At 47.8% G+C, this 13,058-nt stretch overlaps 2 protein-coding genes across 2 annotated transcripts in view; one reads left to right on the forward strand and one right to left on the reverse strand.

Moving 5' to 3' along the window:
- The first annotated feature begins 544 nt into the window (after positions 1–544).
- On the forward strand, positions 545–6,790 carry rgs7bpa (regulator of G protein signaling 7 binding protein a). Its single transcript, XM_076049473.1, has 6 exons — positions 545–1,263; positions 2,109–2,275; positions 5,498–5,628; positions 5,779–5,923; positions 6,419–6,489; positions 6,633–6,790. Exons 1-6 carry the CDS (start codon positions 1,114–1,116, stop codon positions 6,722–6,724), a joined length of 756 nt encoding a protein of 251 aa, XP_075905588.1. The 5' UTR covers positions 545–1,113; the 3' UTR covers positions 6,725–6,790.
- A 1,974-nt stretch (positions 6,791–8,764) lies between these two features.
- Positions 8,765–13,058, reverse strand: part of c7a (complement component 7a) — a 7,685-nt gene continuing 3,391 nt past the window's right edge. The window contains exons 8-18 of the mRNA XM_076049472.1: positions 12,727–12,970; positions 12,449–12,562; positions 12,130–12,296; positions 11,763–11,991; positions 10,845–11,016; positions 10,612–10,699; positions 10,381–10,513; positions 9,672–9,860; positions 9,475–9,568; positions 9,191–9,378; positions 8,765–9,085 (exon numbers count right to left, since the gene is read on the reverse strand). Of these exons, the coding sequence (XP_075905587.1) occupies positions 8,901–9,085; positions 9,191–9,378; positions 9,475–9,568; positions 9,672–9,860; positions 10,381–10,513; positions 10,612–10,699; positions 10,845–11,016; positions 11,763–11,991; positions 12,130–12,296; positions 12,449–12,562; positions 12,727–12,970 (1,803 nt within the window). The 3' untranslated portion in view covers positions 8,765–8,900. The remainder of the gene's footprint in view (positions 9,086–9,190; positions 9,379–9,474; positions 9,569–9,671; positions 9,861–10,380; positions 10,514–10,611; positions 10,700–10,844; positions 11,017–11,762; positions 11,992–12,129; positions 12,297–12,448; positions 12,563–12,726; positions 12,971–13,058) is intronic.

Genomic DNA, 13,058 nt, shown 5'->3' on the forward strand with positions numbered 1-13,058 from the left:
ATTCTGGGATGTCGCTGGTGCACAATTGATTAATACCATCATCTGCAAAAGACATGTCAAACACGCCAGACGATAGTTTAGAAGCGCTTGTGTCAAATCAAGGTGCAGTGAAGACTTGAATCAAAGTCTTTTTTTTTTTTTTAAGAGCTTTATTAAATTAACTGTACTGCACTGGGGCCAATATTGGAGGGGCGGGTAGAAGGTGGGCGGGGGGCATCTCTTTGTGAGGGAGCTGCGTCGCCCGCCGCAGAGCACGCCAGGCCTGCAGCGTCTTCTGCTGCCTCTCCAAGGTTAGAGAAAAGGCCCGGCCGACGGGCTGCGAGCGCGGGGAGGAACCGCACGCCGGGAGCCGAGCTGAAAGCAGGGGCGCTTCAAAGTCCTCTCAGATTTTCTCCGCAGCTTCTCCAGGTGTCGGCTGCGCGCCGCGAGATTGTCGGCAAGGACAATGGCTGCGTGATTAGAGGTTGCGCAGCTGTAAGGAGGGGGGGGGGGGGAGACGAGGGGGGGGGGGGGGATCGGGGGGGGGGAGAGAGAGATCGTTATCGTCTGTCTTATTGGTGCTTAATGGAAACGCGTAATCATAAGAAATGGTTGCATATGGAGAGCATCCGTGAGTGCGACCGTCTCCTTCCGACATCGGTGCGTCAGAGGAGACACCTCAGCTCAGCTGGACTCCGGCTTTGGGCGTGAAGTGTGCGCCGTGTGCTGCTTGGAGTGAAGGTGACTTGCGCCCCGTCGCAGTCGAGGCAATGCGGAGAGGAGTCGCAGGCGCTCATCCGGTACTTTTCCTGCGCTCTGAGCCTCGTCTGGGATTATATCCGCTCCGTCTCCGACACTAGAGGGGAGGAACCCGGGAGAGATAGGCAGAGCAATCTCGGGAAATCGGCTTTCAAGCCTGCCAGCAGTTGGCGAAGGTGAATTTGAGCGTAAACTGAAGAGGAGGTGGTGGTGGTGGCGGCGGCGGCGGCGGTGGGGGGGAGAGAATACGGCAAACAGTGGTACAGGCGCAGGTCGGCGGGGCAGGAAGCGAGGGAAAGTGGCGGAGTTTTGAGGGGGTGTACAGGGCAGAGAACCGTTCCGTGTTAGGGCTGTTTTATTGGTGGATGTGTATGCATGAGTTCTGCATCGAATGGGCGCAAAAACCGCCCCAGATCCTCCGGGAATATCTTCCAGATCGGCAAGCCTCCTTACCGAGAGCCACAGAGGAGGGAGAGCACCGAGAGCACCCGCAAAGCCCAGCGCGCGGTGGCCGACTGCAGAATGGTAGGTTTGCGACACGTCAGTGGTGCCTGCATGGTGCCTCTCTGTTCTAATCCCAAACTGCCTTTGTTCCAGGACAATTCGCTACCCTCCGTTGCATGAATGATGCACACGCGACAGCTGTTAATAGGTGCAGAATAAGACTATAACCCGGTCCGGGAGACCTAAAAATAGCTGCATGCATTTGCATCGCTTTGTCGGCAGCCAAGCTAAACAGATCACCTCCACAGTGCAAATTGGCAGCGCGGTGTTTTGAGCGCTCGGAGCGTTGAAATAACAAAGGGGGGGATAAAAGCTGCCGGGCTCCTCGCGGGAGTGCTCGCATTTATTAGAATTATCCGTGGAGGTTCTTGATCGTTGCAGCCGAGGCGCCGTGTTTTGACAAATGCGGGCTGGGATGATCATTTTGTGCAGCCTGCGCCAGCCTTTCATACATCAGCACGTCATGGAGCCCGGCTGGTCGCACGGAAAACACAAGCAAGGTGCAGGAGTTTCCTGAAATCAACGCTGTAAAGCTTCCCTCCCTCACCCAGAGGAAGGAAAAAAAAAAAACTTAAAATATTTCAATCCTGACGACACAAATGCATCACCAGACGTTCACTTGTTGATTAATCACGTTCCACAGTGAACCCAATCTTTTATTATTATTATTATTATTATTATTATTATTATTATTATTATTATTATTATTGTTGTTGTTGTTGTTGTTGTTGTTGTTGTTGTTGTTGTTGTTGTTGTTGTACCGCTTATCAGTATTTCCCTCTTGGCTGTCATGCCAGGAGTACAGGCTGCTCTTCTCCAGGAAGTCAACTAACTTGGATGTGCGTGTCTTTCCCGTCTTGACACAGATCGTGCAAGAATTCAACACACTCGTGGCTCTGTACCGTGAGTTGGTCATCTCCATCGGGGAAATCACTGTGGACTGTCCCTCCCTACGAGCCGAGATGCTGAAGACCCGAACCAAAGGCTGCGAGATGGCGCGAGCGGCGCACCACAGCCTCTCGCTGATCTCGGGGTGAGTTGGCACAAGCGCTGTCCGTGGTGCTGAAAAACACTCGGTGGCTCCAAAACGGGGGGGGCGAAGCGGGCCGAGCGGGGGCGCTCTGCCGACATGCAACAGCGCTGCGCCCCAAGTTGTGAAGCGCTTAAATTTGTCGCTCATTTGCATAAGCGGTATTCTCGCTCCCCTTCCCTCCCCCAAAAATAGGCACTTAATCCTCACGCTTCTGTAAAGGAAATCAGGCAAGTGTTGCCCCCGTTTGGGTGAAAACAGTGAACATGAGGAGTTGAGTTTAGACAGAGTGAGAGAGGCACAACACAGAACACCAGATCAGCTTTTAAAAACCACCGCGTCTCTAATTGCTGCGCAGTGTAACTGGCCCCTTCCTGTCAGGCCGCGTCTAAAGCGGTAATGCACGGGGTGAAAAGCCTCCCAGGACGAGTATCCGAGAATAATGTCATTAATGTGGAGGCCGAGACTATTGTATTCCTGTTTCTGGATGAAAAATATAAAGGGCTGCCTGACAAGTGAGGGTCAAGATGGTGAGCAGAAGCAGATGAGAGTGTTTATCTATGAAAACAGAAAAAGAAAGAAAAAAAAACCACACAATTAACGCTGCAAGCAGCGTTCAAGGGACTGAGCCTGCTGCGGCCCATCGACACCCTCCAACGCCTACTGATGCCTGCTGATGCCTGCGTCGGCAGGGGTCAGTGGTAAAACAGTGATACGGATCTGGGTGGCTGCCTTTGTTTTTGTAGGTGGTGCTGCAGAGCCAAATGCGTTCATTCCACGTTTGTTAAATGTTTCACCAGCCTGGACCCGTGTGGCAAATTTGATGAGTTTTGAAGCATGTTTAGTGGGTGAAATATGTCCTCAAAGAGGTGTCATTCATCATATGTAGACGCAAATTACGCAAAATGTGCACTTCCTGTTTGTTTTCAGTGGTTGTTGTCATGTGTGAATTGTAGGCCTTGATGAGACAAGTCATGAGTTTTGGTATGATGACTCTACGACCTTCCTAATGGCCATGGCAGCCATTTATGCGTGTGTTGCAGGCAGGACCTGCAGCTGCTGCACCACTGCGGATCAATAACAGAGGCCAGCGATTACTTTCGTTTTGAAATCTGGGAACTAACAGGGCCATTTCTCTATGTGGGTTTTTTTGTTTTGTTTTTTTCCGTTGCCAAACAAAAAAAACAACAGCCCAAATCTTACCAAAATTACCATCCTATGATAGTTTAGCATGACATGGAGTGGTAGAATGCATACTCTCAACATGTCAGAAACTCAACATACTACAGTACGAAGAGCGTTTGAAATGTAGGCCTTGATGAGACCGACATGTGGGTTTTTGTTCTATGTCTCTATGACCTTCCCACTGTGTGCTAATGCCATTTAAGTGTTTTTGGTGTCTGTAGGGGACGCGAGAGAGCAAACTTTTGCAATTTTCTATGCATTTTATGAAAACTCTTACTAGTTGTGACGTTCTAGTCAAATTTTGGCGAGATTTGTTCAGGGGGTCAGAAACAGTCGGCAGAACTTTATTCAGACGTACGAAACATTACATTTTCAATTGAGGTCTTTGCCCTGCAATGGCCTGATCTCTTCCAGAGCCGGTCTATCACTGGGGCACAGTCCCTAATTGCTTTGTCAAAATTTCAAGTTGGGTCACTGCTTGGAAACAGCAGCATCATGTCAGGTGACTTTTTACAACGTTCCCCAGATGCCAGCTGATTTGGACAGTCAGCTGAGCAGACTGAAGCTGTTGTTGTGATATCTTATAGATGTTTGGACTAGAAATGTCAGTGCCATCACGGCATCATGAGTTACTTCGTCTCTCTTTTTTTTTTTTTTTTTCTTCGAGGTTCAAACGCATCTGCCGTTCTGCGCTTCGGCCGTTTTTTTTCAGCGTGTCACATTATTTCAGGAGCGCTAGATGATGAAACTATTTTCGGAAATGTAAAAATAGCATGACACTGCGAGGTGGTCAGCCGGAGATGCTTTAATGCTATGTGAAGAGGTGTATATCACCTGTGTTGAACAGTTTGTCTCATTTTCAGTACCACATTTAAAAAAAATAATAATAAACTGCAGACAGATAGTTCAAAAGGTGGTCAGTGCTGATGCTTGTTGTCGCAAAGCTAGACCCCTTCACACTCAGCGCTGTTTCCTTCTGCTGCTTCAGAAATGGAGGTAAAGTTCCAGCTGCAGCTCTTAGTTATCCATTTTAGCAGCATTGTCCTAAATTTGAGCCCTTCCTGTGGTACCTTCTCTGCGGCTCCTCCTGCTCCAAATTAGCTTGAATTAGACAACACCTGTTTGCACCTATTTAATCAAGAGAGTAGAGGTGCGCTGGCTGCGGCTGGAGCGTGATTGGCATGGGAAGCGTTTGCACCAGGTGCAAGTTTCACGCCTCTCAAGCTCCGCCACCTTCCAATGTGATATTGCGCCAAGCAAACGTCAGCCGTTGCCGCGGGTTCACCTTGAGTGCCAGGTGCACCGCCTAAGGTCATGAGGCGGCGGCGCCGATTGGTCAGAGCCAGCCATCGGTCATCAAAGTGCATTTAAAGAGCAAAGCAGGCTGGAGAAGTTTGAACTTCTCCCCTGAAGTTTTAATACTGAGTAAAATGACAACACGGACATGCTGCCGATTGCAGGATGCATATGTATTTTGGTGGCGGAGCCTCTGAACTGAACTAATGCAGGAGCTGCTGACTGATGGGAAGAAAGAGGGAGGAAAACACAACATCCATCATGAGCTTCACACTGATTTTATGTCTCCTCTAAAATCAGCAATTGATTATTTTACAGCACAACCGTGGAAAAAAAAGATGTGTTTTCACGTGCTGGCAAATCTGCTTCATATCACTATGCTTTTATTAGAGACAGACTTTTTTGTCCTGACCTTGGCTCTCCAGTGTATTTCTACAGAGGGTCAGAACTGACAAACCGGAATACTCCAGGAAGAGCTTCTTGCATCTTTCTGTATCCCTTGTAGGCCCTGCAACATTTTCATAACGGCTGATTTACGTTTGGTTATCTTGCTTGCAGTCTTCAGCTGAACAGCTGGACACTAGGCCAGGAACGATGTCCATTTAATCCACGTAGTATTACGTATTTACGGGAATCTTTCAACACTTTGAAGGCCAGCGCAACACGCAGAGATTTTGTACACGTCTGTAAATGTTCCTCACGCTGCGTGTAACCTGAAGAACTTCCTGCTGTGCGACGTTGCAGGCCCGAGGACGGCGAGATCCACCCGGAGATCTGCAGGCTCTTCATCCAGCTGCAGTGCTGCCTGGAGATGTACATCACTGAGATGCTCAAGTCTGTCTGCTTGCTGGGATCCCTGCAGCTCCACAGGAAAGGTGAGCACTTGAAAAGAAAAGACTTTCGTTTCAGTGTGTGTGTGTCTGTGTCTGTCAAATACAGTCAGTCGTTCAGAGGTTTGTTTGTTGTTTTCAAGCCGGCTGTTGTGACACGTGTGTTTGAAGCTCGGCTCTGCCTTCGTGCCTCAGGTAAAGACTCGTGCGCTCCCGCCGGAGCTGACAGTAAGATAGAGGACAGCTCAGACATCCCCATCCTGGAGGACACCTCTTCCTCTCACACTGACTGTCCTCAGCTCTGCTGGCTGGTGGCCACCGACATAGAGAACATAGAGAAGTAAGTGGACGCGGGAGGAATGTGTCTTGTGGTTTAGACAAAGCGCTGAACTCCAGTAGAATAGCGCTTGTTCTGGAATGTTTCTATTCTGTTTTGTTACTTTAAATGTAATCATTTCTACCAGTTATGCGGAAATAATTCATGTAACATCGTATACAAGATCGCCTTGTATACTTGGAGACTTTTGTGGCTGCTTAAAAAATTGAAATCTTTGCAATTTACTGGCACTATGCTACAGTGATTGTAAACTACTGACTTTGAAATGGGTTGCAAAATGTCTTCACAATAGCAAAACCAGTCCAGTTGACTTTAACTTAGCCTTCAAGAACTACTGACCAACCAAGCAACGGAAGTTTGCCGTTGTTCTCTGTGAGCCCGGAAACTTGGGATCCTTTTCTTTCTGTGGCCAAACGGTGCATGACTTCAACTTGCAAGCTCTACTGACCAGAACTGCACTGAAACTTAACTGTGTTTTTTTTTTTTTTTTTTTTCCAGGGATATGAGGGAGATGAAAAACCTTCTCAGTAAACTCAGGGAGACAATGCCTTTACCATTGAAGAACCAAGGTGAGGAGGAAGCCACATACACATACACACACCACCTTCACCCCACAAGATTGTTGGCGCTACCTCAGTAAAATACGAAGTAGATGGCGCAGATCTTTACAGCTCAGATGTTGAACGCTGCTCTGTTCTTGACTTGTGCCCAGATGACAGCAGTCTGCTGAACCTGACTCCCTACCCACTGGTCCGACAAAGAAAGAGGCGGTTCTTCGGGCTCTGTTGCCTGGTCAACAGCTAAGGGCCCCGCCTTCGTGGGTAGGAGGCGGCAACAAAGACACCATTACCCACTGTCCTTCACCACTCGTGTCTCCCGCCAATCGATTACTGCCATTTTCCAATAAATTGTCTCTTTCTGTCCTTTTTTTCTTTCTAAAGGGATTCCCATTTTCTAATTTTATTTTGTAATATTAAGAAGAATTCTAACTGCAATGTAATTTAAAAAAAGAAGAAGAAGAAGAAGAAGAGAGAAAATAGTCATGAGCATATATTTTAAGGTATTTTGCAATCAATTTTCCCTTTTTGGTAATGAAGTCAGCTATCCACCTGTCAAATGTAGAAAAGACTGAGAGCTTGTTTAAAACAAGGTTGGTGTTTTGTTACCTCCGTGAATCTTAATTAATGAAACAAGGATTCATGTTTTAAAAAGGGAATCTATTTGTCTGTTTCTGTCAAGATTAATGTAATAACTTCTGACAAGGTGCCATCCAAACACTCGCAGGTGACACTTTTGTCGTTCGATGCCCAGGTTTGTGCAAAGTTGGTCTGTTGTGTACTCCAGTCTCCATTTTTCTGTTCCCTGTCGGTTTATTTCCTCTTGACGTACTTAATTTAGTCTTCCACAAACCAAGAACCTGTACACAACTTTAACTTTCAAAGTGGAATACAGTACTCTAGAAAATAAAAAATACTTATTTGCACACAATAGCTATTCAGAAATTGAGACATTAGACTTGTATATACACATACTCCTAATGCAATGGTCTCTGGATTACTTTCAGTGGAAAGAGCTGGTCAGAAATCAGTTGGTTGGTATATAAAGCCGATCTCATTCTGTGGCAGTCAGTGCAGACAGCGGGTCGGCAGCATGGGGCTTGCTTATTATTGATAGTGATCAATGTTTAGGGCACAGTGACGGTACAGTAGTCAAAGCTGATAAAAGTCATTTTACATTGTTAATAAATCTTTTGTTATTGAAACTTAGCCGTTTTCCTGTCGTTTTTAAAATGTCCACTAGATGGAGACAAACGTGTTTTCCTGCAGCGAGCTCCCACTGTGATCATATCTGGTTCTCACCGGGTTCAGGGACCAGTTTGAAACATTTTACATCAATGGAATGTAACATGGCAGATGCGTGTGTATGTTTTCAGTGAGATAAAGTCTCAAAAAGTAAACTGTTTCTGAAGTTCCAAACCCAGCTGTAAAAGCAGTCCCATCTCTTTGTTCTTGTTCAGACTTTTGTAAACGTTTTTTTCCCCCCTTAAGTTAATTATTACATTACATTTATTGATTCCTTTGTTTGGTCGGAAGGGATGTTTACCACTCGATCAGATTTCTGTGGCTTCCCAGCAGTTTATCTTTTCTCGTAAAATATTTTGGGAGAAAAGGGAGGACAGGGAGGCCTAGAGACAGCGAATCAGGAAAAACAATCTTCTGTTTATATTTAAAAAGGTTTGCAGACGAGAGCAGACACATGGAAGTAAAGCCAGATTCCTTTGTGTGCTTCAGCTGCTGACAGAAAACAGAACACCTCTTGCAGGACATGAAGATGGAAAGCAAAAAACTAGCTGTGCCAAGAAGCACATTTTTATCAGACGGGGCGCTGAATGTCGAAAGCCAACATTTTGAATAAAGTGCTGGCCTCTGAACTTTTGTTTCATTGGGATCTTAACTCTGTTTAACCAACTGCAAGATTTCAACAACTCATCAAAACCATAAGAAACAACTGTTCCCCCTCCTGTTCAGACTTTAGTAGAGGTTCATCACTTGGGCAATATGCTGAATTGAAAAGCCGACACAGTATTGTGAACACGTTCACGTGAGTCTTGGTGCATCCGCGAGACCTCGGTTTAGTGTCTCCTTTCAGAGACAGGCCTCTCACTGCGTGACACAAACGCAGACACACGGTGAGAGGGCGGCGAGCCAGAGGCAGGAATAAACTGTCAGCAAGGGGTGAGCCTGGCAGGGCGAGCGCCTGTCTGCTCCACAGATCGCAGGGAGCCTTTCCCAGGTGGATGGTACCAGGAACATTTTCAAAAACAGACACATTCCTGCAAACGTCCAGGCTGGAAGCTGTTTATTTCTGATACTTTATAAAATTTCACAGCATGCAAGCGGAGCATTGTACATGAACGGCGAGTGTTACTAGAGTACAGTGAGCATGGCTACAGAAGAGTGACGTGACAATAGTGTTCCACTCAGCCCGTACAGGGCAGAATACCGACAAGAGACACTGTCTCTCCTCTGCAGCGCCTCAGCCCCGCTTCACATTCACTCATGGTCTGTCTCTCGGCGGTCTCGTCCTCGCCCACACGGACGCACACTTGAATTCCTGCGTTCAAGCAAGACGCAGAGGCCTCACAGCGACACTGGTTGGTTTCAGCTACATGGGATAAAAAGAAGAAGAAGAAGAAGAAGAAGAAGAAGAAGTCAGCTAATGAGATGTTGCAGGCGTGCAGCGCCAGTTGGTCACCCTGAGCCGCCGTACCGTCGCAGGACTCCCACATGTGGCAGCCGGTGCAGCCCGTGGTGTTGGCGCGCGCGGGCCACTCGCAGTCGCCGTCCTCCGTGATGTTGTAGCTCTTGCCAATGCACTGCAGCGCGTGCAACTGGCACACGCTCAAAAGCACGGACCTCGCGGTCGTAACGGAGGTGGCGCACAGATTCAGAGACGATCTGGTGAGGGAGACACAAGTGAAAGGCAATCACACTCGGTGGCGCTCCAGTCGCACCCCCCCCCCCCAAAAAAAAAACAACGATTCTTAGCAGCACCTGCACTCAAAAGGCATTTTGCAAACACATTTTCCCCTGGCAGACTTCTCCCAGGGTTTGCACTGCACCACCGGATGGACCTGCGGTTTTGCCACTGTGGGATGAGAGCCAATATTAATGCACGACAGGATAAAACACAGCGCATTGAAAGCATCGTTGGAACACGAAGGGGTCCACGATAAAAGTTGCAAAGCCACCTGTGACGCATCTGACGTTGGCCGGGTCAGGTGAGAACTCCTGGCTGGGGTTACAGCTGACCTCTTCCACGCCATCCAGCTGTTTACCCTCCGGACAGGACAAGGTGACGGCCTGACCAATGTGATAGTTCTCCTGCACTGGATTGGCTATGACGTCTTCGGAGAGGGACCCCAGCGTGCACCCCTGCACTGTTGGAACACCAGGCAGAGTCACTGCGTTTACATGCAGAGCTTAATCGGACTGAGCTCATGATTCGGTTATCTCGTCGAATCGGACTTCTCCTCTTCGTGCCCGTATACATGCAGCTGTGAAAATCGAATTATTGTCGGGGACGCGTCCTCCTCCCCCACACTAGGTGGCGATATGAGTCTTTTCAGCGCCTTTAACTTCCGCGTAACCTCGTTTCGTCGCACAATAACAACGCCGGTGTAATGTGCGCGCTGGTCTTCAATTCATTCGAATTTCCTCACCGAACAGCTGCAGGTGTGCTTCGCCACCGTCAGTCAGCGGATTGGCCAGAAATTCACAAACCTTTTTTTTTTTTTTTTTTTTTTTTACACTCGAAGCCCACATCTACTACAGCGAATATACTCTTGCACGCGAGCACCATCTATCAGCTGTCTACCTTTATGAGCTACCGAGACCCTGTGTGTGCGTGTTTAGCGCCGATGTGCAGGGAAAGGTTCAGACACGGTAAGAAGTTCCTACCCGTGCACAGTCCAGGCCCGCTGGACCAGGTTTGGCCGGCTTGGCACTCCAACATGCTTGGACCCACGAGGTGGAAACCAACGGTGCAGGAGTACTCAACCCTGCTACCCTCCAGGTAAATATCCTGCGGCTCCTGCGAAGAGCAGAGACCCTCATCTAGCCTCAGCTTGAAGATATCATTTGGGGGGGTTGAAGATATCAATTTTATTTGCTCTCCTCCTCCTTACTCACCAGGAAATAGCCATTGACCAGAGCGGGAGGCGTTGCACACTTTGCTCTTGCTGGAAGAGTTTGGTCAAAGCACTGAGGCTCCATTGTTCTGCCACAAACAAAAACACACACACACACACACACACACACACACACACACACACACACACACACACAAAGTGCTGCGGACTCACGTTCATCACTCACTGTGTGGTATTTATATCCAGTGTTGCCAACCACGTGCTGGCACTGACCTGAGGTAGAGCAGCTCTTCATCTTCACAGTCGGACGTCTCCATGGACTCCCCTGTGCAGCCCTGGCCTCCATTCTGAGGGGCAGGATTAGAGCAGGAACGAGACCTGGAACTCCTGGAAGCGGAGCACGAGGACCAGGAGGACCAGCAGGACCAGCTACCATGAATTACTCCTGTGGGGTAGAGGAGACATGTGCTTGTTTAACGGTTATTCACGTACTTTATTTTAACTGATGCAAAATAGAATTGAGGGAAGATAGGATTGGGATCTTTCAATCGTGTTGCAAAAACAGAACAAAAAAAAAAGTTTGTTCTTATCAATCTGTCAATCAAATACATTTAATTTGTGTAGCCCAGATTCACCAGAGGCAATTTTTACATTCTCTCCCAACGACTCTCTCCTCTCCTAGACGTGCAATGGGCATCACACATATACACATGTACACAAGAGCAAGGCAGAGATGACTGGTGCGTACAATAAAGAACATTGCTAATGTGTGAGTGCAGAAGGGTGCGAGGAAAGAGAGGGAGGCGCGCGATCACGAAGAGCCAGTGTTTTCAGTTTGTCCAGGGACAAGGCAGAGGGAAGCGGATGCCAACGATGAGGCTCCATCTTCGCTGAGTGGCAGGTGACACTTTGTTACAGGTGAGATCCAAGTGCGGTTGACACTAATAAGAACCACGGGGTAAATGTGAGATGGTGAAAATTGAGGAAAGACATATTCACAACCTACTTCCCAGAACATTCACAGTAAACCAGTTAAGCTGTGAAACGTGGTTCTTACCGTGAACACGTTTTTTTGTTAGAGTGCAAACCCCTCCCCCCCACCAACCCTTCTTAAAAAGTGTTGTTTTTGTTTGTGTTGGCAAGACATAAAAAAAAAAACCCACAACCCCGAGAGGAAAGGCTGGCACGCACCTGGCTGACCCTCCGCCTCGGCTCCCTGCTCGCACCCCAGCCCTAATGTGCCAAGCTTGCAGATGCATTTGCATTCATCTCCGTCCATGACAGCCAGGCCATTGTTTGCGCAGGGCCGGCAGTGGCAGGAGTCGCTCTCTGACAGGTACTGCTCTATGGCCCGGCGGAGGTAGACCTTCTTCATCCCGGCGCACTGAACCTCTTTCACCAGCTCGGACAGCGGCCGCAGCTGACGGACGGAGAGAACGAGAAAAGGATGAGTTTGGAAACGGAGCAGAGGTGGGTCCTTTGTTTTTCTTCTGGTCTCTTCAACGTGAATGCCATATTGAAAGCGTTTAAACGTCCAAAGAGTTGCAGTTTCATTTACCGTTTGCTTTATAACGTTCGGAAAGGATCGAATGGAGTCTGCCCAGTTTGAGTACATTTCCCAGTTCTTGTCTGGCTTGTCGAGGTCCATGACCTTCAGCGCCTCAGTGTGTTGAGCGCTGCCGCCCTCCACATCAACACGTTTCACTTTATTACGGTTGGAAAATCCTATTTTGAAAGGTGTTTTTTTTTTTAGAAAAGAGGGATCGCAAGAGTTAGAACGTGGTAAGTATAGATATTATTTATTATTATTATTATCATTTGTTTTTGTTTTTTTACACACTGCGCAGAATTTGTTGAAATGACAGCAAAAACCTTACCGCTTGGCCGTTGGCGGGAACTGTGATTTTTCTTGCATTTAACAATAGTGAGGGGGAAGAAAAGGATCCAGCGTTTGGTCCTGTCACACTCCTCAAAGCGACTGCTTTCAACCACTTGGTGGAAAAAGGAGAAAAAAAGAAGGGAAAAACAGGCAAGATGCTGCCTTAGCAAATATAGATGTGTGTCACTCGTAGCAACGCATTGATTTGAAAGATTGTACAAATAGAAATACACACAACTCCACAAAATATCACAGATAATACTTGTTCACGCTCACTCATGTATGTTTGAGTTTCTTCGTCGATCCTGGCCACCGCACTGAAGGAGCCTCCAAGGCTCCCCGCAGCCCGGTAGTGTGTTCCGAACCTTTCCAAAACCTTCCTGTAGGCGGCGTAGTCGTACACCGCAGGTAGTTTGGCCAGCGCCTTCCAAAACTCTTCAGATATGGGGAGGTACCGAGGAGAGTTGCTCTGGAACTGACCCAGCTCTATGTTGCTCTTCAAAACTATAAGTCTCTGATACTGCAAACCGAATGAAAAAAATCACATCATGTTTGATGTCCCGTTATTTTTCTGTGGGAGTATAGTAGATTACTGAGAGCTGAACTCA

Source organism: Nelusetta ayraudi, unplaced genomic scaffold (assembly GCF_046127955.1).
Source record: "Nelusetta ayraudi isolate G7.1 ecotype Tasmania unplaced genomic scaffold, CSIRO-AGI_Nayr_v1 ptg000116l, whole genome shotgun sequence".
In the NCBI taxonomy this organism is placed as follows: domain Eukaryota; kingdom Metazoa; phylum Chordata; class Actinopteri; order Tetraodontiformes; family Monacanthidae; genus Nelusetta; species Nelusetta ayraudi.